At 44.0% G+C, this 15727-nt stretch overlaps 1 protein-coding gene across 1 annotated transcript in view; it reads right to left on the bottom strand.

The window, feature by feature from the left end:
- The window catches only part of LOC149359432 (glycerophosphocholine cholinephosphodiesterase ENPP6-like), a 30267-nt gene extending 14971 nt beyond the window's left edge, over positions 1-15296 (bottom strand). The window contains exons 1-4 of the mRNA XM_089569045.1: positions 14892-15296; positions 9904-10251; positions 7907-8016; positions 3358-3519 (exon numbers count right to left, since the gene is read on the bottom strand). Coding sequence (XP_089425171.1) covers positions 3358-3519; positions 7907-8016; positions 9904-10251; positions 14892-15207 — 936 coding nt within the window. The 5' untranslated portion in view covers positions 15208-15296. The remainder of the gene's footprint in view (positions 1-3357; positions 3520-7906; positions 8017-9903; positions 10252-14891) is intronic.
- Positions 15297-15727: the final 431 nt, after the last annotated feature.

Below are 15727 nucleotides of genomic sequence, written 5' to 3'. Positions count from 1 at the left end.
TCGTTTCAGAGCCCGGATGAGTAGAATTCAGTGCCCGGATGAGTGGGATTCAGTGCCCGGATGTTGGCTCTCGGACTCGGCGTGACGTCACCACACTGCCGACAACGGGAGCTTAATAAGCGCAAGGTAGCCGACACCAGGAAGTTTAACATGGAGAAAATCGAGCATATCTCTAAAGAGCAGAGGTAGCCTAAAAGCAGTGAAGAGAAAACTATGCATATATAAAATCCAGATGTATGCGATAATAGACAAAGATGGCAATGCCATTATCAATATGGGTAAGATAGTTACAGTAGCCGCAGAGTTTTACACAAATCTATACAGTAGCGATTGCAATCAGAATGTTACTGAGAGAGGCAGTAGGGCACAGCAATGGGACATCCCGCCAGTAACAAACGGGGAAGTAAAGAAACCCTTAGGAGCAATGCAGAAGGGGAAAGCAGCTGGCGAGGATCAGATAACAGCAGATTTGTTGAAGGATGAAGGAAAGATTGTGCTCGAAAAACTAGCCACCCTGTATACGCAATGCTTTGTGACCTCGAGCGTACCTAGGGCTTGGAAAAACGCTAACATTATCTTAATTTAAAAGAAAGGAGAGGTCAAGGACATGAAGAATTACAGACCGATCAGCTTACTATCTGTTGCCTACAAGGTATTTACTAAGGTAATTGCTAATAGGATCAGGAAAACCTTAAACTTCAATCAACCCAATTATCACGCAGTCTTTCGTAAAAGATACTCGACAATAAACCATATTCACACAATCAATGAAGGGATAGAGAAATGCGCAAAATATAACAATCCCCTATATATAGCGTTCATTGATTGCGAGAAAGCATCCGACTCAGTAGAAATCTCAGCAGTCATGCAGGCACTGCAGAATCAGGGTGTAGAAGAGTGTTATGTGAAAATATTGGAATATATTTATAACCATTGCACAGCTACCATAATTCTCCATAAAGTCAGCAATAAAATTCTAATAAGGAAAGGCGTCAGGCAGGGAGACACGATCTCGCCTATGCTATTGACTGCCTGTTTAATTGAGGTATTCCGGGACCTAGAATGGGAACAGTTGGGGATAAGAGTTAGTGGAGAATACCTAAGTAATTTGTGATTCGCTGATGACATTGCCTTGATAAGTCACTCAGGATATGAACTGCAAAGCATGATCAATCAATTAGGCAGAGCAGAACAGTGGGGCTAAAAATTAACATGCAGAAGACCAAAGTAATGTTCAACAGTCTAGCAAAGGAACAGCAGTTTGCAATTGGTAGCCAGGTGCTGGAAGTAGTAAGAGGATATGTCTATTTAGGGCAGGTAGTGACAGCTGCTTCGGATCATGAGAATGAAATAACCAGAAGAATAATAATGGGTGGAGCGCATATTGCAGGTTTTCGCAGATCATGAATGGCAGTTTACCAATATCCCTCAAAAGAAAAGTATACAACAGCTGTATCTTACGGGTACTCACCTATGGGGCAAAAATGTGGAGGCTAACAAAGAGGGTTCAGCTTAAGTTAAGGACAACGCAGCGAGCTATGGAAACAAAAATGATAGGTGTAACGTTAAGAGATCGGAAGCGGGCGGATTCGGTGAGAGAACAAACGCGCGTTAATGATATTCTAATTGAAATCAAGAAGAAGAAGTGGGCTTGGGCAGGGCATGTAATGCGAAGGCAAGATAACCGCTGGTCCTTAAGGGTACGGGGGTGGATTTCAAGAGAAAGCAAACGTAGCAGGGGACGGCAGAAAGTTAGGTGGACGGATGAGATTAAGAAGTCTGTGGGAATACGGTGGCCGGAACTGGCGAAGGACAGGGTTAATTGGAGAGACAAGGGAGAGGCTGTTGCCCTGCAGTGGGCGTAGCCAGGCTGATGATGATGATGACGACGATCATGATGATGTTATAGTGTTTAGCAGTGAAATGCTCGTGTGTACGTGCAAGTCCTATTCTTGCCAGGCTGATCCGCCACTGCTTGTGCGCGTTTATTACACCACATTTTGCGCTTTTTTTACTTCATTCGTTTCAGCCTGCACGTCAAGGAATGCAAAGAACTACCTTTTGCTCTTAATGACTTTCTTGAAGAGTCACCACTTCATCGCGGTCATCGTTTTTTGCTGCAGTTATTAGAACCTGTTTTTGACTCGGAAGAAAGCACTTGCAAGAACTACAACAAAACGAAGACATTAGCGCGTTTTTTGGTCGAGGTGGTTTGCGCTTCCCTCTAAAAACTAATACTATACAACTTGCTCGACTCGCCATCTTGCTTCTCTTATGAACGATCTCCAATTCTTAATTTTTTGTGTTTCTTTTTATGTAAAATCGTACCCTCTATGTTACATATCTTCAGTGTACGTCGGTCTTTGCAAAATAAGTGTCAGTTTTACTTAATGCAAAACACAAAATTTCACCTTGCAGTGCTCTTTCTACCTAGATGTATGCCCTTACTTCCTTTTCGTTTTCTCTTGACATGTACTGCGGCCTCTTTATGGCATGTAAGTTTTTGAACTTGATGAGGTGTGCAAATAAGTACTGCTTAAGACTTCTTTGTGCGCAATTTTCTAGGCCCAGAATTTTTATCGTCAAGTTGCAAGTCTCTAATGACTTAGAAATGCGTGGTTTGTGTTGAAGTCTGTTTCATGTGCAGTAAAGTTTAATGTATTGTTATCACTATCCTAATTACTATTTGTATTTTTATCAATTTAGTCTTGTAAAGCTTTCCTGGCCTGAGTTGGCTTCATTTAAATTTTCCGCAGTATGTCTTCGTTGTTTTCAGGTTCGTCACAATTCAAACTGAAATTCAAACTAAAAAACTGACTGGGAATTCGAAGAAAGAAAGAAATTCAAAAATTTCAAACAAATAAATTCAGGACAAGACAACTCAAAATGTAAATTCGAGGTTGAACGCAAGCTTTCAGCTTATCAAAGTTAGAAAACACAAAAGAGGCTGGAACATACGGTGATGTGTCAGCTACTCAGTATAAAATTTACACAAGGCCATAAAAATTGACGTAATCATAATTTGCCTGTCTGACGATAGTAAATGCAGACTAAATAATTATGCTGTGAGATAGGGTTCTGGAACTGCCTTTCGACTACGTTTTTGGAGATTAGCAAGCGAATAACTACACGTCCTATTTGAGCAATTTTCATTTTGTTTCTCTTCCAACTCGAAAAATGGAATAAGGCATCCCTATCATCCCATTGCAGATCATTTTAACCATCCCAGCCAGCAGTCTAATCAACAAAAAGTTATCCTGATACGCAATATCAGCGAAGCAAACCGCATTTTACTTGCAACTATGTAGAAATCTAGTGGAGGTACCTCTATGATTTGTAGGGTATTTACATACTCACCGCATTCTCTCTTCCTGCCTGCGGGTGGAGCATTGCGAAGGGTCCCCTGTCCAGCATCACATACACGTCGCGTTCATTCACCAAGGCATCCATATCAATGTGACGTGAAGCCTCCGTAGTTGTCCGAGTCATTCCGTGATCAGACACCACCACAATGTTGACCTGCAGGTAGAATATGGTACGCTGATTGAGTCGCCCAAGGTTTACAGGGGTTATCACGGAAGTTGTAGTATATGGCTGCACATTAATACTCGTAATTTTTTATTGTACGTTGACATCGCGAAACGCAGTGGTCTTTCATTTTGCTTCCAATGAAATGCAGGTGCCGTGGAAGTAATTTCATCGTCTGAACCTCATTCTCAGTAGCCAAAAGCCAAACAAGCAATCCAGTTACAGCTAACTGTTCAAAGGTGACACCCCTCGCACGCACAGAAGTGGCATGTCTACATAAAAACGCAAAATGTTTAATTAGCCACTTCCTGCAAGAGTGTGATTATTATAATACTTTGAAATAACACTCCATGAGGCATGCCTTCTAAATACATTACATTAATCGAAACTCAAACTGTTTTAACATGCATGTTCGAGTTTCATAAACCTGCAACTGTTGCGTTTCTTTAAAAAAAGGCAGAGGTCTCTGTTCTGCAAGCTTGTCATCTGCGCCAGCTTGTTTTATTTGACTTGCTAGGAATTTAATGAATGCGGAATTCTGAGGGAAAGATTTCGGATATCCGCGTTATCAAATCCCGCGTCGTCGTAATCATATGAATACAAAATTTCCCGCGCCCTTCATACATAATAATTTATTAACTGCGCCAAATATCAAGAGCAACGTGCTCATTAGGAAGAAGCGATATGGGCGGTTCGTGGTATAACACAGGGTGCTTTTCAGGTCACTTAACTTCTCTACTACTCCTATTAACTTGCCTAATGAACTAACGACGCAGAATTTCACTGCGAGTTTTAAATTAATAGTAACGATCGTATTCTATTTATGCTTCGTAGAGGTCCAATGACAGGTACACAAATTACACCACCCCAAACAGACCTGTAAATCTAGAGAGTCAGCGCTGCCAGTCACAAAGTAAAAATGAAAACTGCGCCGCAATCATGCCTCTCTTCCTAAACATCATGGGAGCAGACCATGGTCCACCTGATTCAAGTCCGTCGAACCACACCTGAATGATAAGGACAGTTTCAAAAGTGCTGCCGCCCCAGCCGACTTGACGAAATTGGAGCGATCGAATCGCGCCTAGTGTCAATCATTCACCACATCTTCCTGTCTTAATTTTCGCCGTTTCGTTTGAAAAAAAAATGGACCTGTAGTAATATATCATGCGCGGTCGTTTTCTTGGATGCCTCCAGCAACTAGCAACAAAGAAATATTGAATCAACACATGCCAAAAGTGACCGCAGGAAATGGAGATGTCAAGCAGTTCGACATTGAGTAAAATGGAAACAATGGGTGCCTTCCTTGAGTGCATCGCTTTCACTGAGAACAACACGCGAGACCGCCCGAGAAGTTACGATAATCAAGGAATAGAGACAAAACTTTGGAACAAAGCAGAATCTTGAAACAGAGCGTATTTTCGCATCTTTTCTTTAAGTGTTAATCCTAGGGCCCAAGTTAATACCCCTAGAGTATTTTAGGTGGCCCTATATGAAAAGAATACATAAGCGTCACGTGTACGCGTCGGAGGCTCTTGAATACTCCCGCAAAGTGTTGTCTCGAAACCTCGTAATTGTCCTTAGATTACTGGCCAAGTTCACCGCAGTAGGCATTTATAGGTCGGCGGCATGCACTCAGCTAACGTGTTCTTACTGCTTAAAATGTAAATGACCCTATAAAATTGACTGTTGGGATAACGTATTCTGTGGTAATGATCATGTGCGGAGTGTCCACTACATTCGTTCATTTTTTCGTTGTGAGCTTTTTCTTCCTGTTGTTGCCGTTGTTCTGTTGGCAATTACTCTTTTTGATCGATGAACACTGCTCACGCTTTGAACGAAGTTTCTTTCGGATAGGCTTCGCCATATTTCAGCACGTTGTATTGTTGTGCGTGTATCTTCCCACTTTAAGCAGAGTTTATTAGTAAGTTGGAGACAGCTATCTCGGGAATAAGGTTGCGGAAAAGAACGAAGTGACATTGAAAAGTGGGCGGTGAAATCCGGAAGAAGGCCGCATTGCCATTGAAACGAACACAGCAGGAATTCTAGACAAGGAGTAACCCATGGGCTGCCAATCACAGCGAAGATCGGGGAAGAGCCCTGACTTTTCCGGTTCAAGATTAATGGGGAACCAAATCTGTCACATTTTTGAGTGCTTAGACGGACGTATTCAGGTGGATAGCATACCCCGAAACGCAACCAAGAATGTAAGCAAAAAACGGCGGTGGCGTGGACGAGCCAGCAAAAGCGAGCATAATTTGTGATCCATAAAAAGGTGTTTTGTTTTTGTTGGGTTGCTGTTTCGGCTTCTCTTAATATCGCTTGGAGAAGGAATTCATTCTTGCAGAGGGAGATTTATGTAGGAGTTCACTAAATTTCAGTAGCAGACTTTAGTAGCAAACTGTTCCAGCTTTTCTATTACTGTTACCATTTTTTATTTTCTCTGCTTTGATATGTACGTTATCTTTCGCTGGCGTATTTCGTTTTGTTATCAGCCCCTTCCTTAAGCCGAATTTGAATGGCAATGCGTCCAGGTAAATAAATATATTTTGTTTATGCTTCAAGTAATCAAAAGGATGCATATTTGTCAAAAAATATCGGGACAACAGCGGAGGGATGTAAAAGCATTAAATACGAGAAGGGGAAAAAAAAAAGCCTTAACTGCTGTCCTAGGTAGGCTCCCTGAGAGAAAAAAAGACATTTTCAAGAGAACGTAGAACACTCCTTTTTTTAATTTTTTTTCTTACCGCTCTCCTCAGCACCTGGCGCAAAGTAGACTTTTAATCCTCGCTCAGCCTGTGCTTAATTTTCGTTACGAATACTAGTCAATTTCTGGAAGTCATCGTCAGTAACCTGCTACTTCTTGCCATCCTTACAGTGTTCAACGGTAGTGCTTCAAGGACCTTTGGGCTCGCTCAATTCATTTTAAGGTGCTGCGTACGGTACGTCGGCCATAATAAGCCAAACTTTCCGTATGCTTAAGAAAGGTGCCACTAATTTAACATGAATAGCAGCAACCATGACGTAAGAGAACAGTGCCAAGAACCAATGATTCGTTTCAAATGGGCTAGAGAAAACGCAAAATAGAAAACAGTATATTCTCCCCAGAACGCCGTATTTTCAACGTAGCATTTTGAATATTCATTACGAATTAAAACCATCGAATTCTTTATGCACAAAACTCGAAAATGTTACGCAGAGTGGACCAAAAGTCGACTGTCGTGAAGTCATGCTATGCCGATTTCTCAACGGCGCTGACGAGTTTTTCACATTACCTTTTGAGCGTGGTAACAACACCTGACACAATGTGGAGGCTGTGACTTTTTTGCAAGAACACTTGATAATTTTGCTGTCAAAAGGTGAAGGACACTTTGGCTCAAGTTCCCGAGCGCTAATTTTGAAAGCATACCTGAACAAAAGATTTCTCCCACAATGCAAATAATAGTCAAGCACCAAGGACAACTTGCAGCTTGCGCGGATTAACCTTTCATCCCGACTTCATGCAAAGAACGTTTGTGTGTGTGTGTGTGTGTGTGTGTGTGTGTGTGTGTGTGTGTGTGTGTGTGTGTGTGTGTGTGTGTGTGTGTGTGTGTGTGTGTGTGTGTGTGTGTGTGTGTGTGTGTGTGTGTGTGTGTGTGTGTGTGTGTGTGTGTGTGTGTGTGTGTGTGTGTGTGTGTGTGTGTGTGTTGCAGAACTGAGCGTTTTTGCGGCTACCTTCTAATTTCTCATTCAGTGCTTATCTCCAGTAGCGAAGCTGAATGGCGCGGCTGTTGAACTTTGAAAAGCGGTTCTGAGTGCACATGTGTTTCATAGTAGGCAATAACCCAGTCGCTCTTTTCGTAATTAGCTCATTTTTTTTAGTTTAATATCTATGTTTTCTTCATTTTTCGTTGTTTCTCGTTGCATACATTATAGTTCTGTTTAGTGCAGCGTCGCAATGAATACTAATTTATTTTTTAAATATTTATCATCTCTTCTCTCATATTCAATGCCCGCCGCGAAAAGTTGCATTGCCCTTTTCGGATATAGCCAAACTTTGCATTTTATCTGCGTTCTATTTCTTCGGCGCCCTACATGGCGCAGGTACAATTAAAAATGTGCGAGTAATCAACTGCTTGGAAGCTGCAGTAGCACGTAAAGTTATACATGCTGCGCTAAGTAACTTAATGGTCGCATAATACACCAGGCCTTACAAACAAAATAAGCAGTGGTGAAGGTCAGGCTAATTTGTGATGTGGGGTAAACGAGATCCAAAACTTTTTTTCATCATAGGAAACCAATCCCAGCTGCCGGCTGCCACCACTCCTTTTTCATGCGGCTGTTTTCCCACCTTTAGGATCCGTCGATGAATTTATTCGACTGAACGAGGCTGCTTACTTACCTGGTCCGAAAGGCCTTCTCTCTCGAGGGCCATTTGAAGGTTCCACAGATAGCGATCAACCTTGCCCACAGCTGATTCAACTCCTTCGCTGTCAGGCCCGTTCCTATGACCTGCGAAGGAAGCAACAAAATAACATTTCAATACGGGTGTCTCTATGAAGCTAAGATCTCCGGCAGACCGCAATAGCTGCGGAAATACAAACAAAGACTGAAGTTGGCATCGATACTTGCCCAGAGCTACATGAAAAACGCAAGTCCATCAGCTGGGGACTTGTGGACGATAGTCCACGCCTACCACCACGAACAGCTAGCTTGGCACTGGTCGTTCGAAATTACTGCGGAGTTAAGAATGCTCAATACACAACACTGGTTTTTCTAAGGCCGCGGAATTATTTGGTGGGGACGCAGTACGAGCTTATGAGTAAGATTCTGTAGCGAATAGGAAGCCTAACCCGTCAAAATCAATATGCTTGCGTAGAATGTCACATCACATCAGATTGTTTTCCTACAATTGCAAAGCAAACTTAACACCACTGAGTTACGCGGTCTTGTACTCGGTACCGATAGAAGGCACCATTAGATAGCTTCCAGACAAATGGGCTTGTTAGACCAGGTAGTCATACTACCGTCAAGTTCTGCCTAATTTTGCATCACTACTTTCGCACAGTACCTTTTCTTTCGTCCTACCTAGCCAGAAGCTCAACAGCTTGCTATTGGCAACTGTGACGTTTTTTTGGCTTCACAGAGAAAGCTATGTCCTCCGGCGTTCTTAGAATGGACGCTTCCGATGAAGCGCTCCTTATTTTCTGCGAGAGGTGGCATTGATCTGTATGGAAAAGATCCACAGAAAACCTCGCGAAGCTCAAACTCGCGGCTGTTATTCACTAACGGTATTTCAGGGTGACTTAGAAGCACCGAACCACCTAAACGAGAACTGATAGCATGGTCGAGCTGGTACGTACTGTACACAAGTAAAGTTAGCAAAAAGCTTTACAAATTTCTCAGCTATAGCCACTTCTCAATCAAAACACATACCGCTGGTCGATCATTCAACTGCGTTCATGACTCGTTGATGAAATAGAATAGCCTGGTATTTTTAAAAAAAGCTGCGCGTTTTTTTTTACGTTTAGAGAAAATAAAATTTTAGAGGGATTTAACAGGCGTAGAAAGCCACATTTGAAAGCATAACACAGCATGATGAACGCATCGGAACCTTTATCTGTCTAGGTTAATAAAATCAGCATCTGAGAAGTTTTGTAGTCAGCGCTTTAATTTTCTTTTTTTTTATTTCAGCAACTTTGACCTTTCTGAAACAACAGAACATTTGCAGTCAATTGAGAATAGCGATAAAATAATTGATTCCTCTTCGGAAGACAGGGCTGGTAAAAACTGTGCCTTTCAACTGCTCCATTGACATAAACGAGTATTAGGAGCAAGGCTAAATGCGACGGCGAAAGAAAGAATACATTTGGAATGCTTCCTAATGATTCGTTTTTAGGTGCATTCCTTAATCACTGGCCAGCTCTGCTTTTAGTTGTCGAAGCCATGGCGATATATCACTCGCTCGTTATCACTCTTACGTCAAAGGCACCATGGAAGACAGTAGTAATCAGTGCACAAGATAACAGAAACGGTCACCCTTGAAAAGAGTTGTTCAAAAACCCGAATCCTGCTGTTCCTGGTAAGAAATAGCCCCAATTATTCATGGTGGAAAAAACAAAGCAAACTAAGACAGAAAACACAGAACAAGAGGGGAGACACTACAAGCGCTGCACTCGCCACTAAGGTTTATTAGAAAAAACAGAACAGAATATATACAGTAACCACCCACGACTGCGTACGTCATAACGCCGGGGAAACAGATTACTCAGATTACAGATTGTTCTGTGTTTTCTTTCTTAGTTTGCGCTGTTTTTTCCACCATGAATTCACACCAACTAGCCCAAATGTCTGCTTTGCCACAATTATTCCTTGCATGCATTCACCTCTAGCACACACCTTCGGCGTCGGGTCCCTCGTAGTAGAACATGGCCAAGTCTAGCGCGTCGCGCTTGAAGGCAACCACTGTTTGTTGTATCTTTTGCTCCATCTGATGGTCTATCTTGGTGGAGTAGCCTCCGTACGGCGAGCAGCTCTGGGGTCTCGTGCCGTTGATGTCCACCTGGCACCCGTCCCACCAGAACATGGCCACAGTGCGGTTCCTGCGCAAGGCGCGGGTCCACAGCGGCTCCGCTCGGGTCCACCAGTGGGGGTGGAAGCTCTCCGGAGCCGCCATCCTGAAGTAGGAACCCGTTGCTGGGTCGTATATGTAATTTCCCAGTATGCCGTGTTTCTCGGTGTACAGCCCTGAATGCAGGCAGAAAGAAAAGAGCTCCAGTTTTGAAGCAGAAAACAAGAAATAAACATGAAAAATACAGGAGAAGTGAAGAGACAGATGACGTACGCAGAAGGAGAAGCAGAAAATAGTAATCAAACAATCAAACCTTTCTCTATTATAAAAACAAGAACGCACTTCCCTGGCTTGCCAAGGACAGCAAACAAGGTGTCAGTGGCAGTTTAATGAAGTAGCCTGCGTCGAAACTCTAAGGAATCTTTGTTACTTTGGAAATGCGGTTAATTTAACGAACTAAATAGAAAGCTCCTCAGCCCCACGTGAAAGATAGGGCACAGAAGTGGAACGTGAAGAAATGGCGAATAATAAGTGGAAGTGCACGCAGCATCGTCTAAAACAGTGCATTAAAGAAGCTTTTACGTAAGGTACTTAGCACGGACATGGAGTCATGCTACTGATCTCTATTGGTTTCTTCCCTTGCGTCGACGAACTTGCACGCAATGCTCGGTGATCACGACAGGTGCTTCATGGCTGCATAATTTGACAGGCTATGTTGTGGCCATGATTCTGACTTGTCACCCGGCGAATCGCGCTTCGACAGAGGAACTTTGAGGTTTTTAGTTCGTTTGGGGAAAAAGAAGAACCAGATCCATTCAATCGCATCGGGACAGAAGGCATTGCAGCATTTACGTTTGCAAGTGGTGTCACAAGTTGCAGTGTTGCCAATGAAGACAAAATGCGGCGATTTATTGCATATTGTTAATTAATGGTGTTCTGTGCATTCGATAAAATTTAAACCACAATATATGTAACTTTCTGCCATCAATATTTAAATACAATATTTTGATAGATTTAGTGCACAGAACACAACTGAAGTGCCAGCTAGTTGCACTGTGGTGCCTGAATTCAATCTGTAAAAGGAGTTCAAAACTGCGAGCTCGCGAGCAGAGTTATGATCATGTGAGCCTATATTTATTTTAGTTAACTTTAATTCTTGTGCTGGAGGGCGTGGTATTTGTTCACCAGTAGAGTGAGGAACGCGTCGCGTTCATGGGTTTAACTCTTCCCTCTGTGCAGTAGATTAACATCATGTCACTATCATTACAAGTTCAATACACAAAAGTGCCAGACGGAAGGCGCCATTAACCTTCTGACGACTTTTGTGCACTACACTGTACATTTTGAATTTGTTGCTTTTTATCAAAGTGTCGAACCGCTATAAGGATTTTCTTTGCTTCAGGGGACTTGAAGACGAGCTTGTTATGTTTCAAATCAGGAGATGTTTGTATCAACTAGCGAAGAAATCAAACATTATTTTCCAAAGAAGTGAGCAAGCAGCAGGTCCTCCACAATTTTTACAAATACATGCTTTGTCACCCCAAAAAAAACCTTGTTTTTATAGTTTTCTAGCGCCTGAAGCATCATCGAGAAGCCCAATATACATGTGTATTCTTTCATCTCTCGAATACTGATTCACTAAATGTTAGTGTTTACATAATCCGATTGCTAACGATTCTGACATGTATGCAAAGTTTTTCACACGTATTTAAAACAGTTTCTACCGGTGTTTCTGCTGAAACCCAGTAATTACATTCTTGACGGCTCCATAAAAATCTAAGCTGAAATTTAGAATTTCTCAACACAAACCGTGAGAGGCTCCTTCGTAGATAAATGAACAGCACACACGCTCCGAAGTTACTTCCCTACATTGTAAGGATTTTCATACCGTAAAATTCGCTTGGATCAGATTTGTGAGTATCTCTTGATATAAGAAAATGCTTCACAAAGCAAAGGTCTGGCCAGATGCCGAGCGGTAACTTTTTGAAGCGTTTGAGAACTAATAATGCTAATTAACCTGCCGGACTGTATTTTAAGTCATCGGAAAACAGATTAATTCCTTGGGACACTGTTTCGAACCCTAAATGACCTTTCTAGAAAGACCACATAAATGAATAAAACCGAGTAGGAAATTGGTAGAGTTGGTGAATTGAACCAGGGTCTCCGGAGTGCGAGACCGCAACTCCGCAATGCGAGCGCAACGGCTTGGAATGAACAAAGGCGCGTCCACCTAATACGGCGTCTTCGTTCACTCCCATCTTCCTCCCTTCCCTTAGGGCGAGGTTCAGGTGTCCACCGAGGTATGCGAGACAGATATGTTTCCTTTCCTCAAAAAAACAATTTGCCGTCGAGCAAGGCGTAGAACCGAACGGGCGATGGCGTTCTGTGGACTCCCAGGCAGCCTTGCAAGACGCGGTCGCGTTCCGCTCTTAGAACATCTTAACCACACATCAGTGACACAAGCAGCAACACCGCGCTTAAGGCTTTCGCCTCACCAGCACTTTAGGTCAACAAAGTGCCCCCCTGAATTTTTTATAGTACGCTGGGTCCTCCCCACACTATATGTGGCTACTTCGCTCCGCTCTTAATTGGTGGCGTGAATTTTGTTATTTTGTCCGTGATTTTTGCGCAGCGTGATATAACACTTCTTGCAGGCCTTCGTGAATCTTTTCTGGCTATACTGGCACCACAGTCATTCTAACTTGCGCGGGAAAGTTTCTTCATTTCAGAGAAGTCTAATGCACGACTCAGCCAGAGTGTCTGCGAACAGCTCTTTGCTGCATGTCAAGGCGTAGGTGATGACGAGTAATGTTCTGACCAAAGCAAAAATAATCAGCACGCTCGTCTCTTGCAATCTGAAAGATTGTTCAGGCATTCACAACTGAAGAGTTGAGCTTTTGTTGAGGCGTAGAGCCGAACGGGCGACGGCGTTCTGGGGACTCCCTGGTGCGTTGCAAAACACTGTCGCGTTCCGCTCTTAGAACACCTTAACCACACGTCAGTGATCGCCTCACCGCACTTTAGGTCAACCATGCCCGCTGAATTTTTTTCTTACGTCAAACTCCTGGGGGTAGAACCAAGACGTCTCTGAAGAAGCCCCCAAACCGCAGAAGAACCATTACTGTAAATAAAGTTTTCCCTTCCTTCCTTACGTCCTTCGGTTTTATACTGTCAGTAGAAGAAAACTGTTCACAGAAAAGGAGAACGCATGTGTTCAAGTAACGAAAAATGGTGTGTATTGTAGACGAATGAAAAGAAGAAAACCTTTCTATTATCCCCTCCCCTCTTTCTTTGTATCTCACTCTGCCTGCTATCCTTTCTTTCCGCTGCCCCAGACTCTCGCGGAGCCTGTCGTCACTTTGAGTTCGGTTGGATCACTCCACTCGCTCACCAAATTTTACACCGCAGTACTCGCGGCGGCGATCCAACTCATCGCTCAATCATATGGGTCCCCGGCCACCAAGGCATGCCAGGTAACGAAGCCGCCCATGAGGCAGCCCGCGCACTCACTCACCGGGCACCAAGCGTCCCTTGGGAGGAGCTTAACCCAGATCACAGCCCTCTCGTTTCTTTTAAAGAAATTACTGAGCACTATCGTGCCGAGCACCGGCGATACCCAATTCCTATGAAAGGACTGGGTAAAGCTGGCGAACGAATTCTCCTCAGGCTCTTTACAAACACCCTGCTGTGCCCGGCGGTTCTCAAGCACTTTAAACCTTCTTTTGACGGCCGCTGCTCATTCTGTGGGGAGGTGGCCGACACCTTCCACATGGTTTGGGCATGCAGAAAAAATCCTTCTCTCCCCCCAATCACCCCTTCCCCTACCCGAGAGGACTGGGAGGCGGCCCTGCTCAGCTGCCAGGAACTATCGGCCCAACAGGCCCTGCTTCGGCGGACTTGTGTAGCGGTCTCGACCAACGGGATCCCGGAATGAGGGACTCCGCCTAGCATTTTAATGGGTGAGACCCATTAGGGGCCTCTCCCCGAGCACCTGTCTGTACATTACTAAATAAATGCTTTTCTCCTCCTCCTCCTCCTCCCAGCTCAGGTGCTTCCAGCAGCGATAGCAGATGCCGGGGTAGAAAAAATTATTTTACCTTCCATATTCAATGCAAAATAAAAACCACTACAACAACATAACAAACTTCAGCATCTTACTATAGTGCCTCGAGTGCAGTTTGCATAATACCGTCGCACGAGGCTTACCCCGAATCGCTCAGTACCTGCTGTGTATATTTTGGTGGGCGTGTTCTACGAGTCATTAGCACATCTCTGTACGGTGGCGGTGCGGAACAGCTTGTAACGCGATTACAGCATGGCAATGTCTTTAGCGCAATCTAAAGAGCGGAACCGATTCATTATAAAATACTGTTTCAACACTGACGCCAAGTTTACGCCATCACTTTGCGTTCCGCGAGCCCTTTAAAGGCTCAGGTTTTTCTTAAGGTGTTCCATCTAACCTAGTTCACTAAGCTGATGGGCTAAATAACCATAGAGGAGAGAAATATTTACTACAGCGCCTAGTGATACAGGAAATTAACCTGTTCTATCGATAAAGTAAGGCAACTGAGGTTCCGAAAACTTAGTTCAGTGATGTTTCTTTATTTATATGCGCGCTCCAAGCGAGGATTATTCAATAACTGCGCATGAGATGTGTCGAATGAGATTGAAGCAATGAACGTCCAGCGTTTAGGAGTGAAGTAATATACTTATAAAGACACGCGTTTTATTAATTCTATCAAAATAAGTCACTAAATTTGTCCGTTGGGCGGAAATGTTAATACTTTTTGCTCAAGCCTTGAGGAGATGGCCTCACCTGTTACAAGGGAGTACCAGTTGGGATAAGAGACTGATGGGAAGACGGGCATCAGGCGTCCCGCTCGGACACCGTGACTTGCCATGAGGTTGAATCCAGGGTAACGGGCGCGGTCCACGTAGTCCCAACGCAGGCCGTCCGCGAGAAACAGCACTAGCTTCTTGCGGAAGAGGTTTTCTCCGCGCGCATCGGCGCTGCCCATGCCTACTGGCTGTTGTCCGCATACGGCTGGCGTAACGCGCCTCGGCCATAAGATAGGGATGAAAAAGCAAGCCAGGCTTACAACCAGCACAGACCTGGCGTGAAGCGAACCCATGACCTCAGGTGCTCTTGGCGGTGCACTCTGAAGGCAAAACACAGTGGCGTTGGGGATTTAGTCCGGTTGTCGAGTGCACCGGTATCGTGTGGGCAGGGCCACCGCCAGGCAACTGAAGACACGCAGACCGCATGGGATGCAGCATACCTCCCCTTTCCCTCGCTCGCCGTCTGAAAAAGCGAAACCATAGCCAGTTTCGTATGTCACTTCGCCGTTTGCTAACCACGCTTTCGCCATAGGGTATTGTCCTTATGGTATTCAACACACAGACATGGCTGCAAAACAGGACTTCTGGTCTCGTGACTGTTACCTGAACTTTATGCTTATAGAAGGCAAAAGAAAGATGCCAAGCTGACACAACAAATTCCTGGCTTACATACACCAAAGGCAAATTCTGTTGTGTGTTATTCTTTCGCCATTGCAGTATTCAAGTTCTCGGACAACAGTTTCGAAAGAGCGGATCGGCTGCATACAGCGCTCTGGAAGAACATAAAAAAAATAGCATTGCACGTCGGTCTGA

The sequence above is a fragment of the Amblyomma mixtum genome, chromosome 2 (assembly GCF_055824585.1).
Source record: "Amblyomma mixtum isolate Tamu chromosome 2, ASM5582458v1, whole genome shotgun sequence".
Classification (NCBI taxonomy): domain Eukaryota; kingdom Metazoa; phylum Arthropoda; class Arachnida; order Ixodida; family Ixodidae; genus Amblyomma; species Amblyomma mixtum.
Note: the sequence above shows the minus strand (reverse complement) of the source record. Positions and strands in the feature narration are given on the sequence as shown.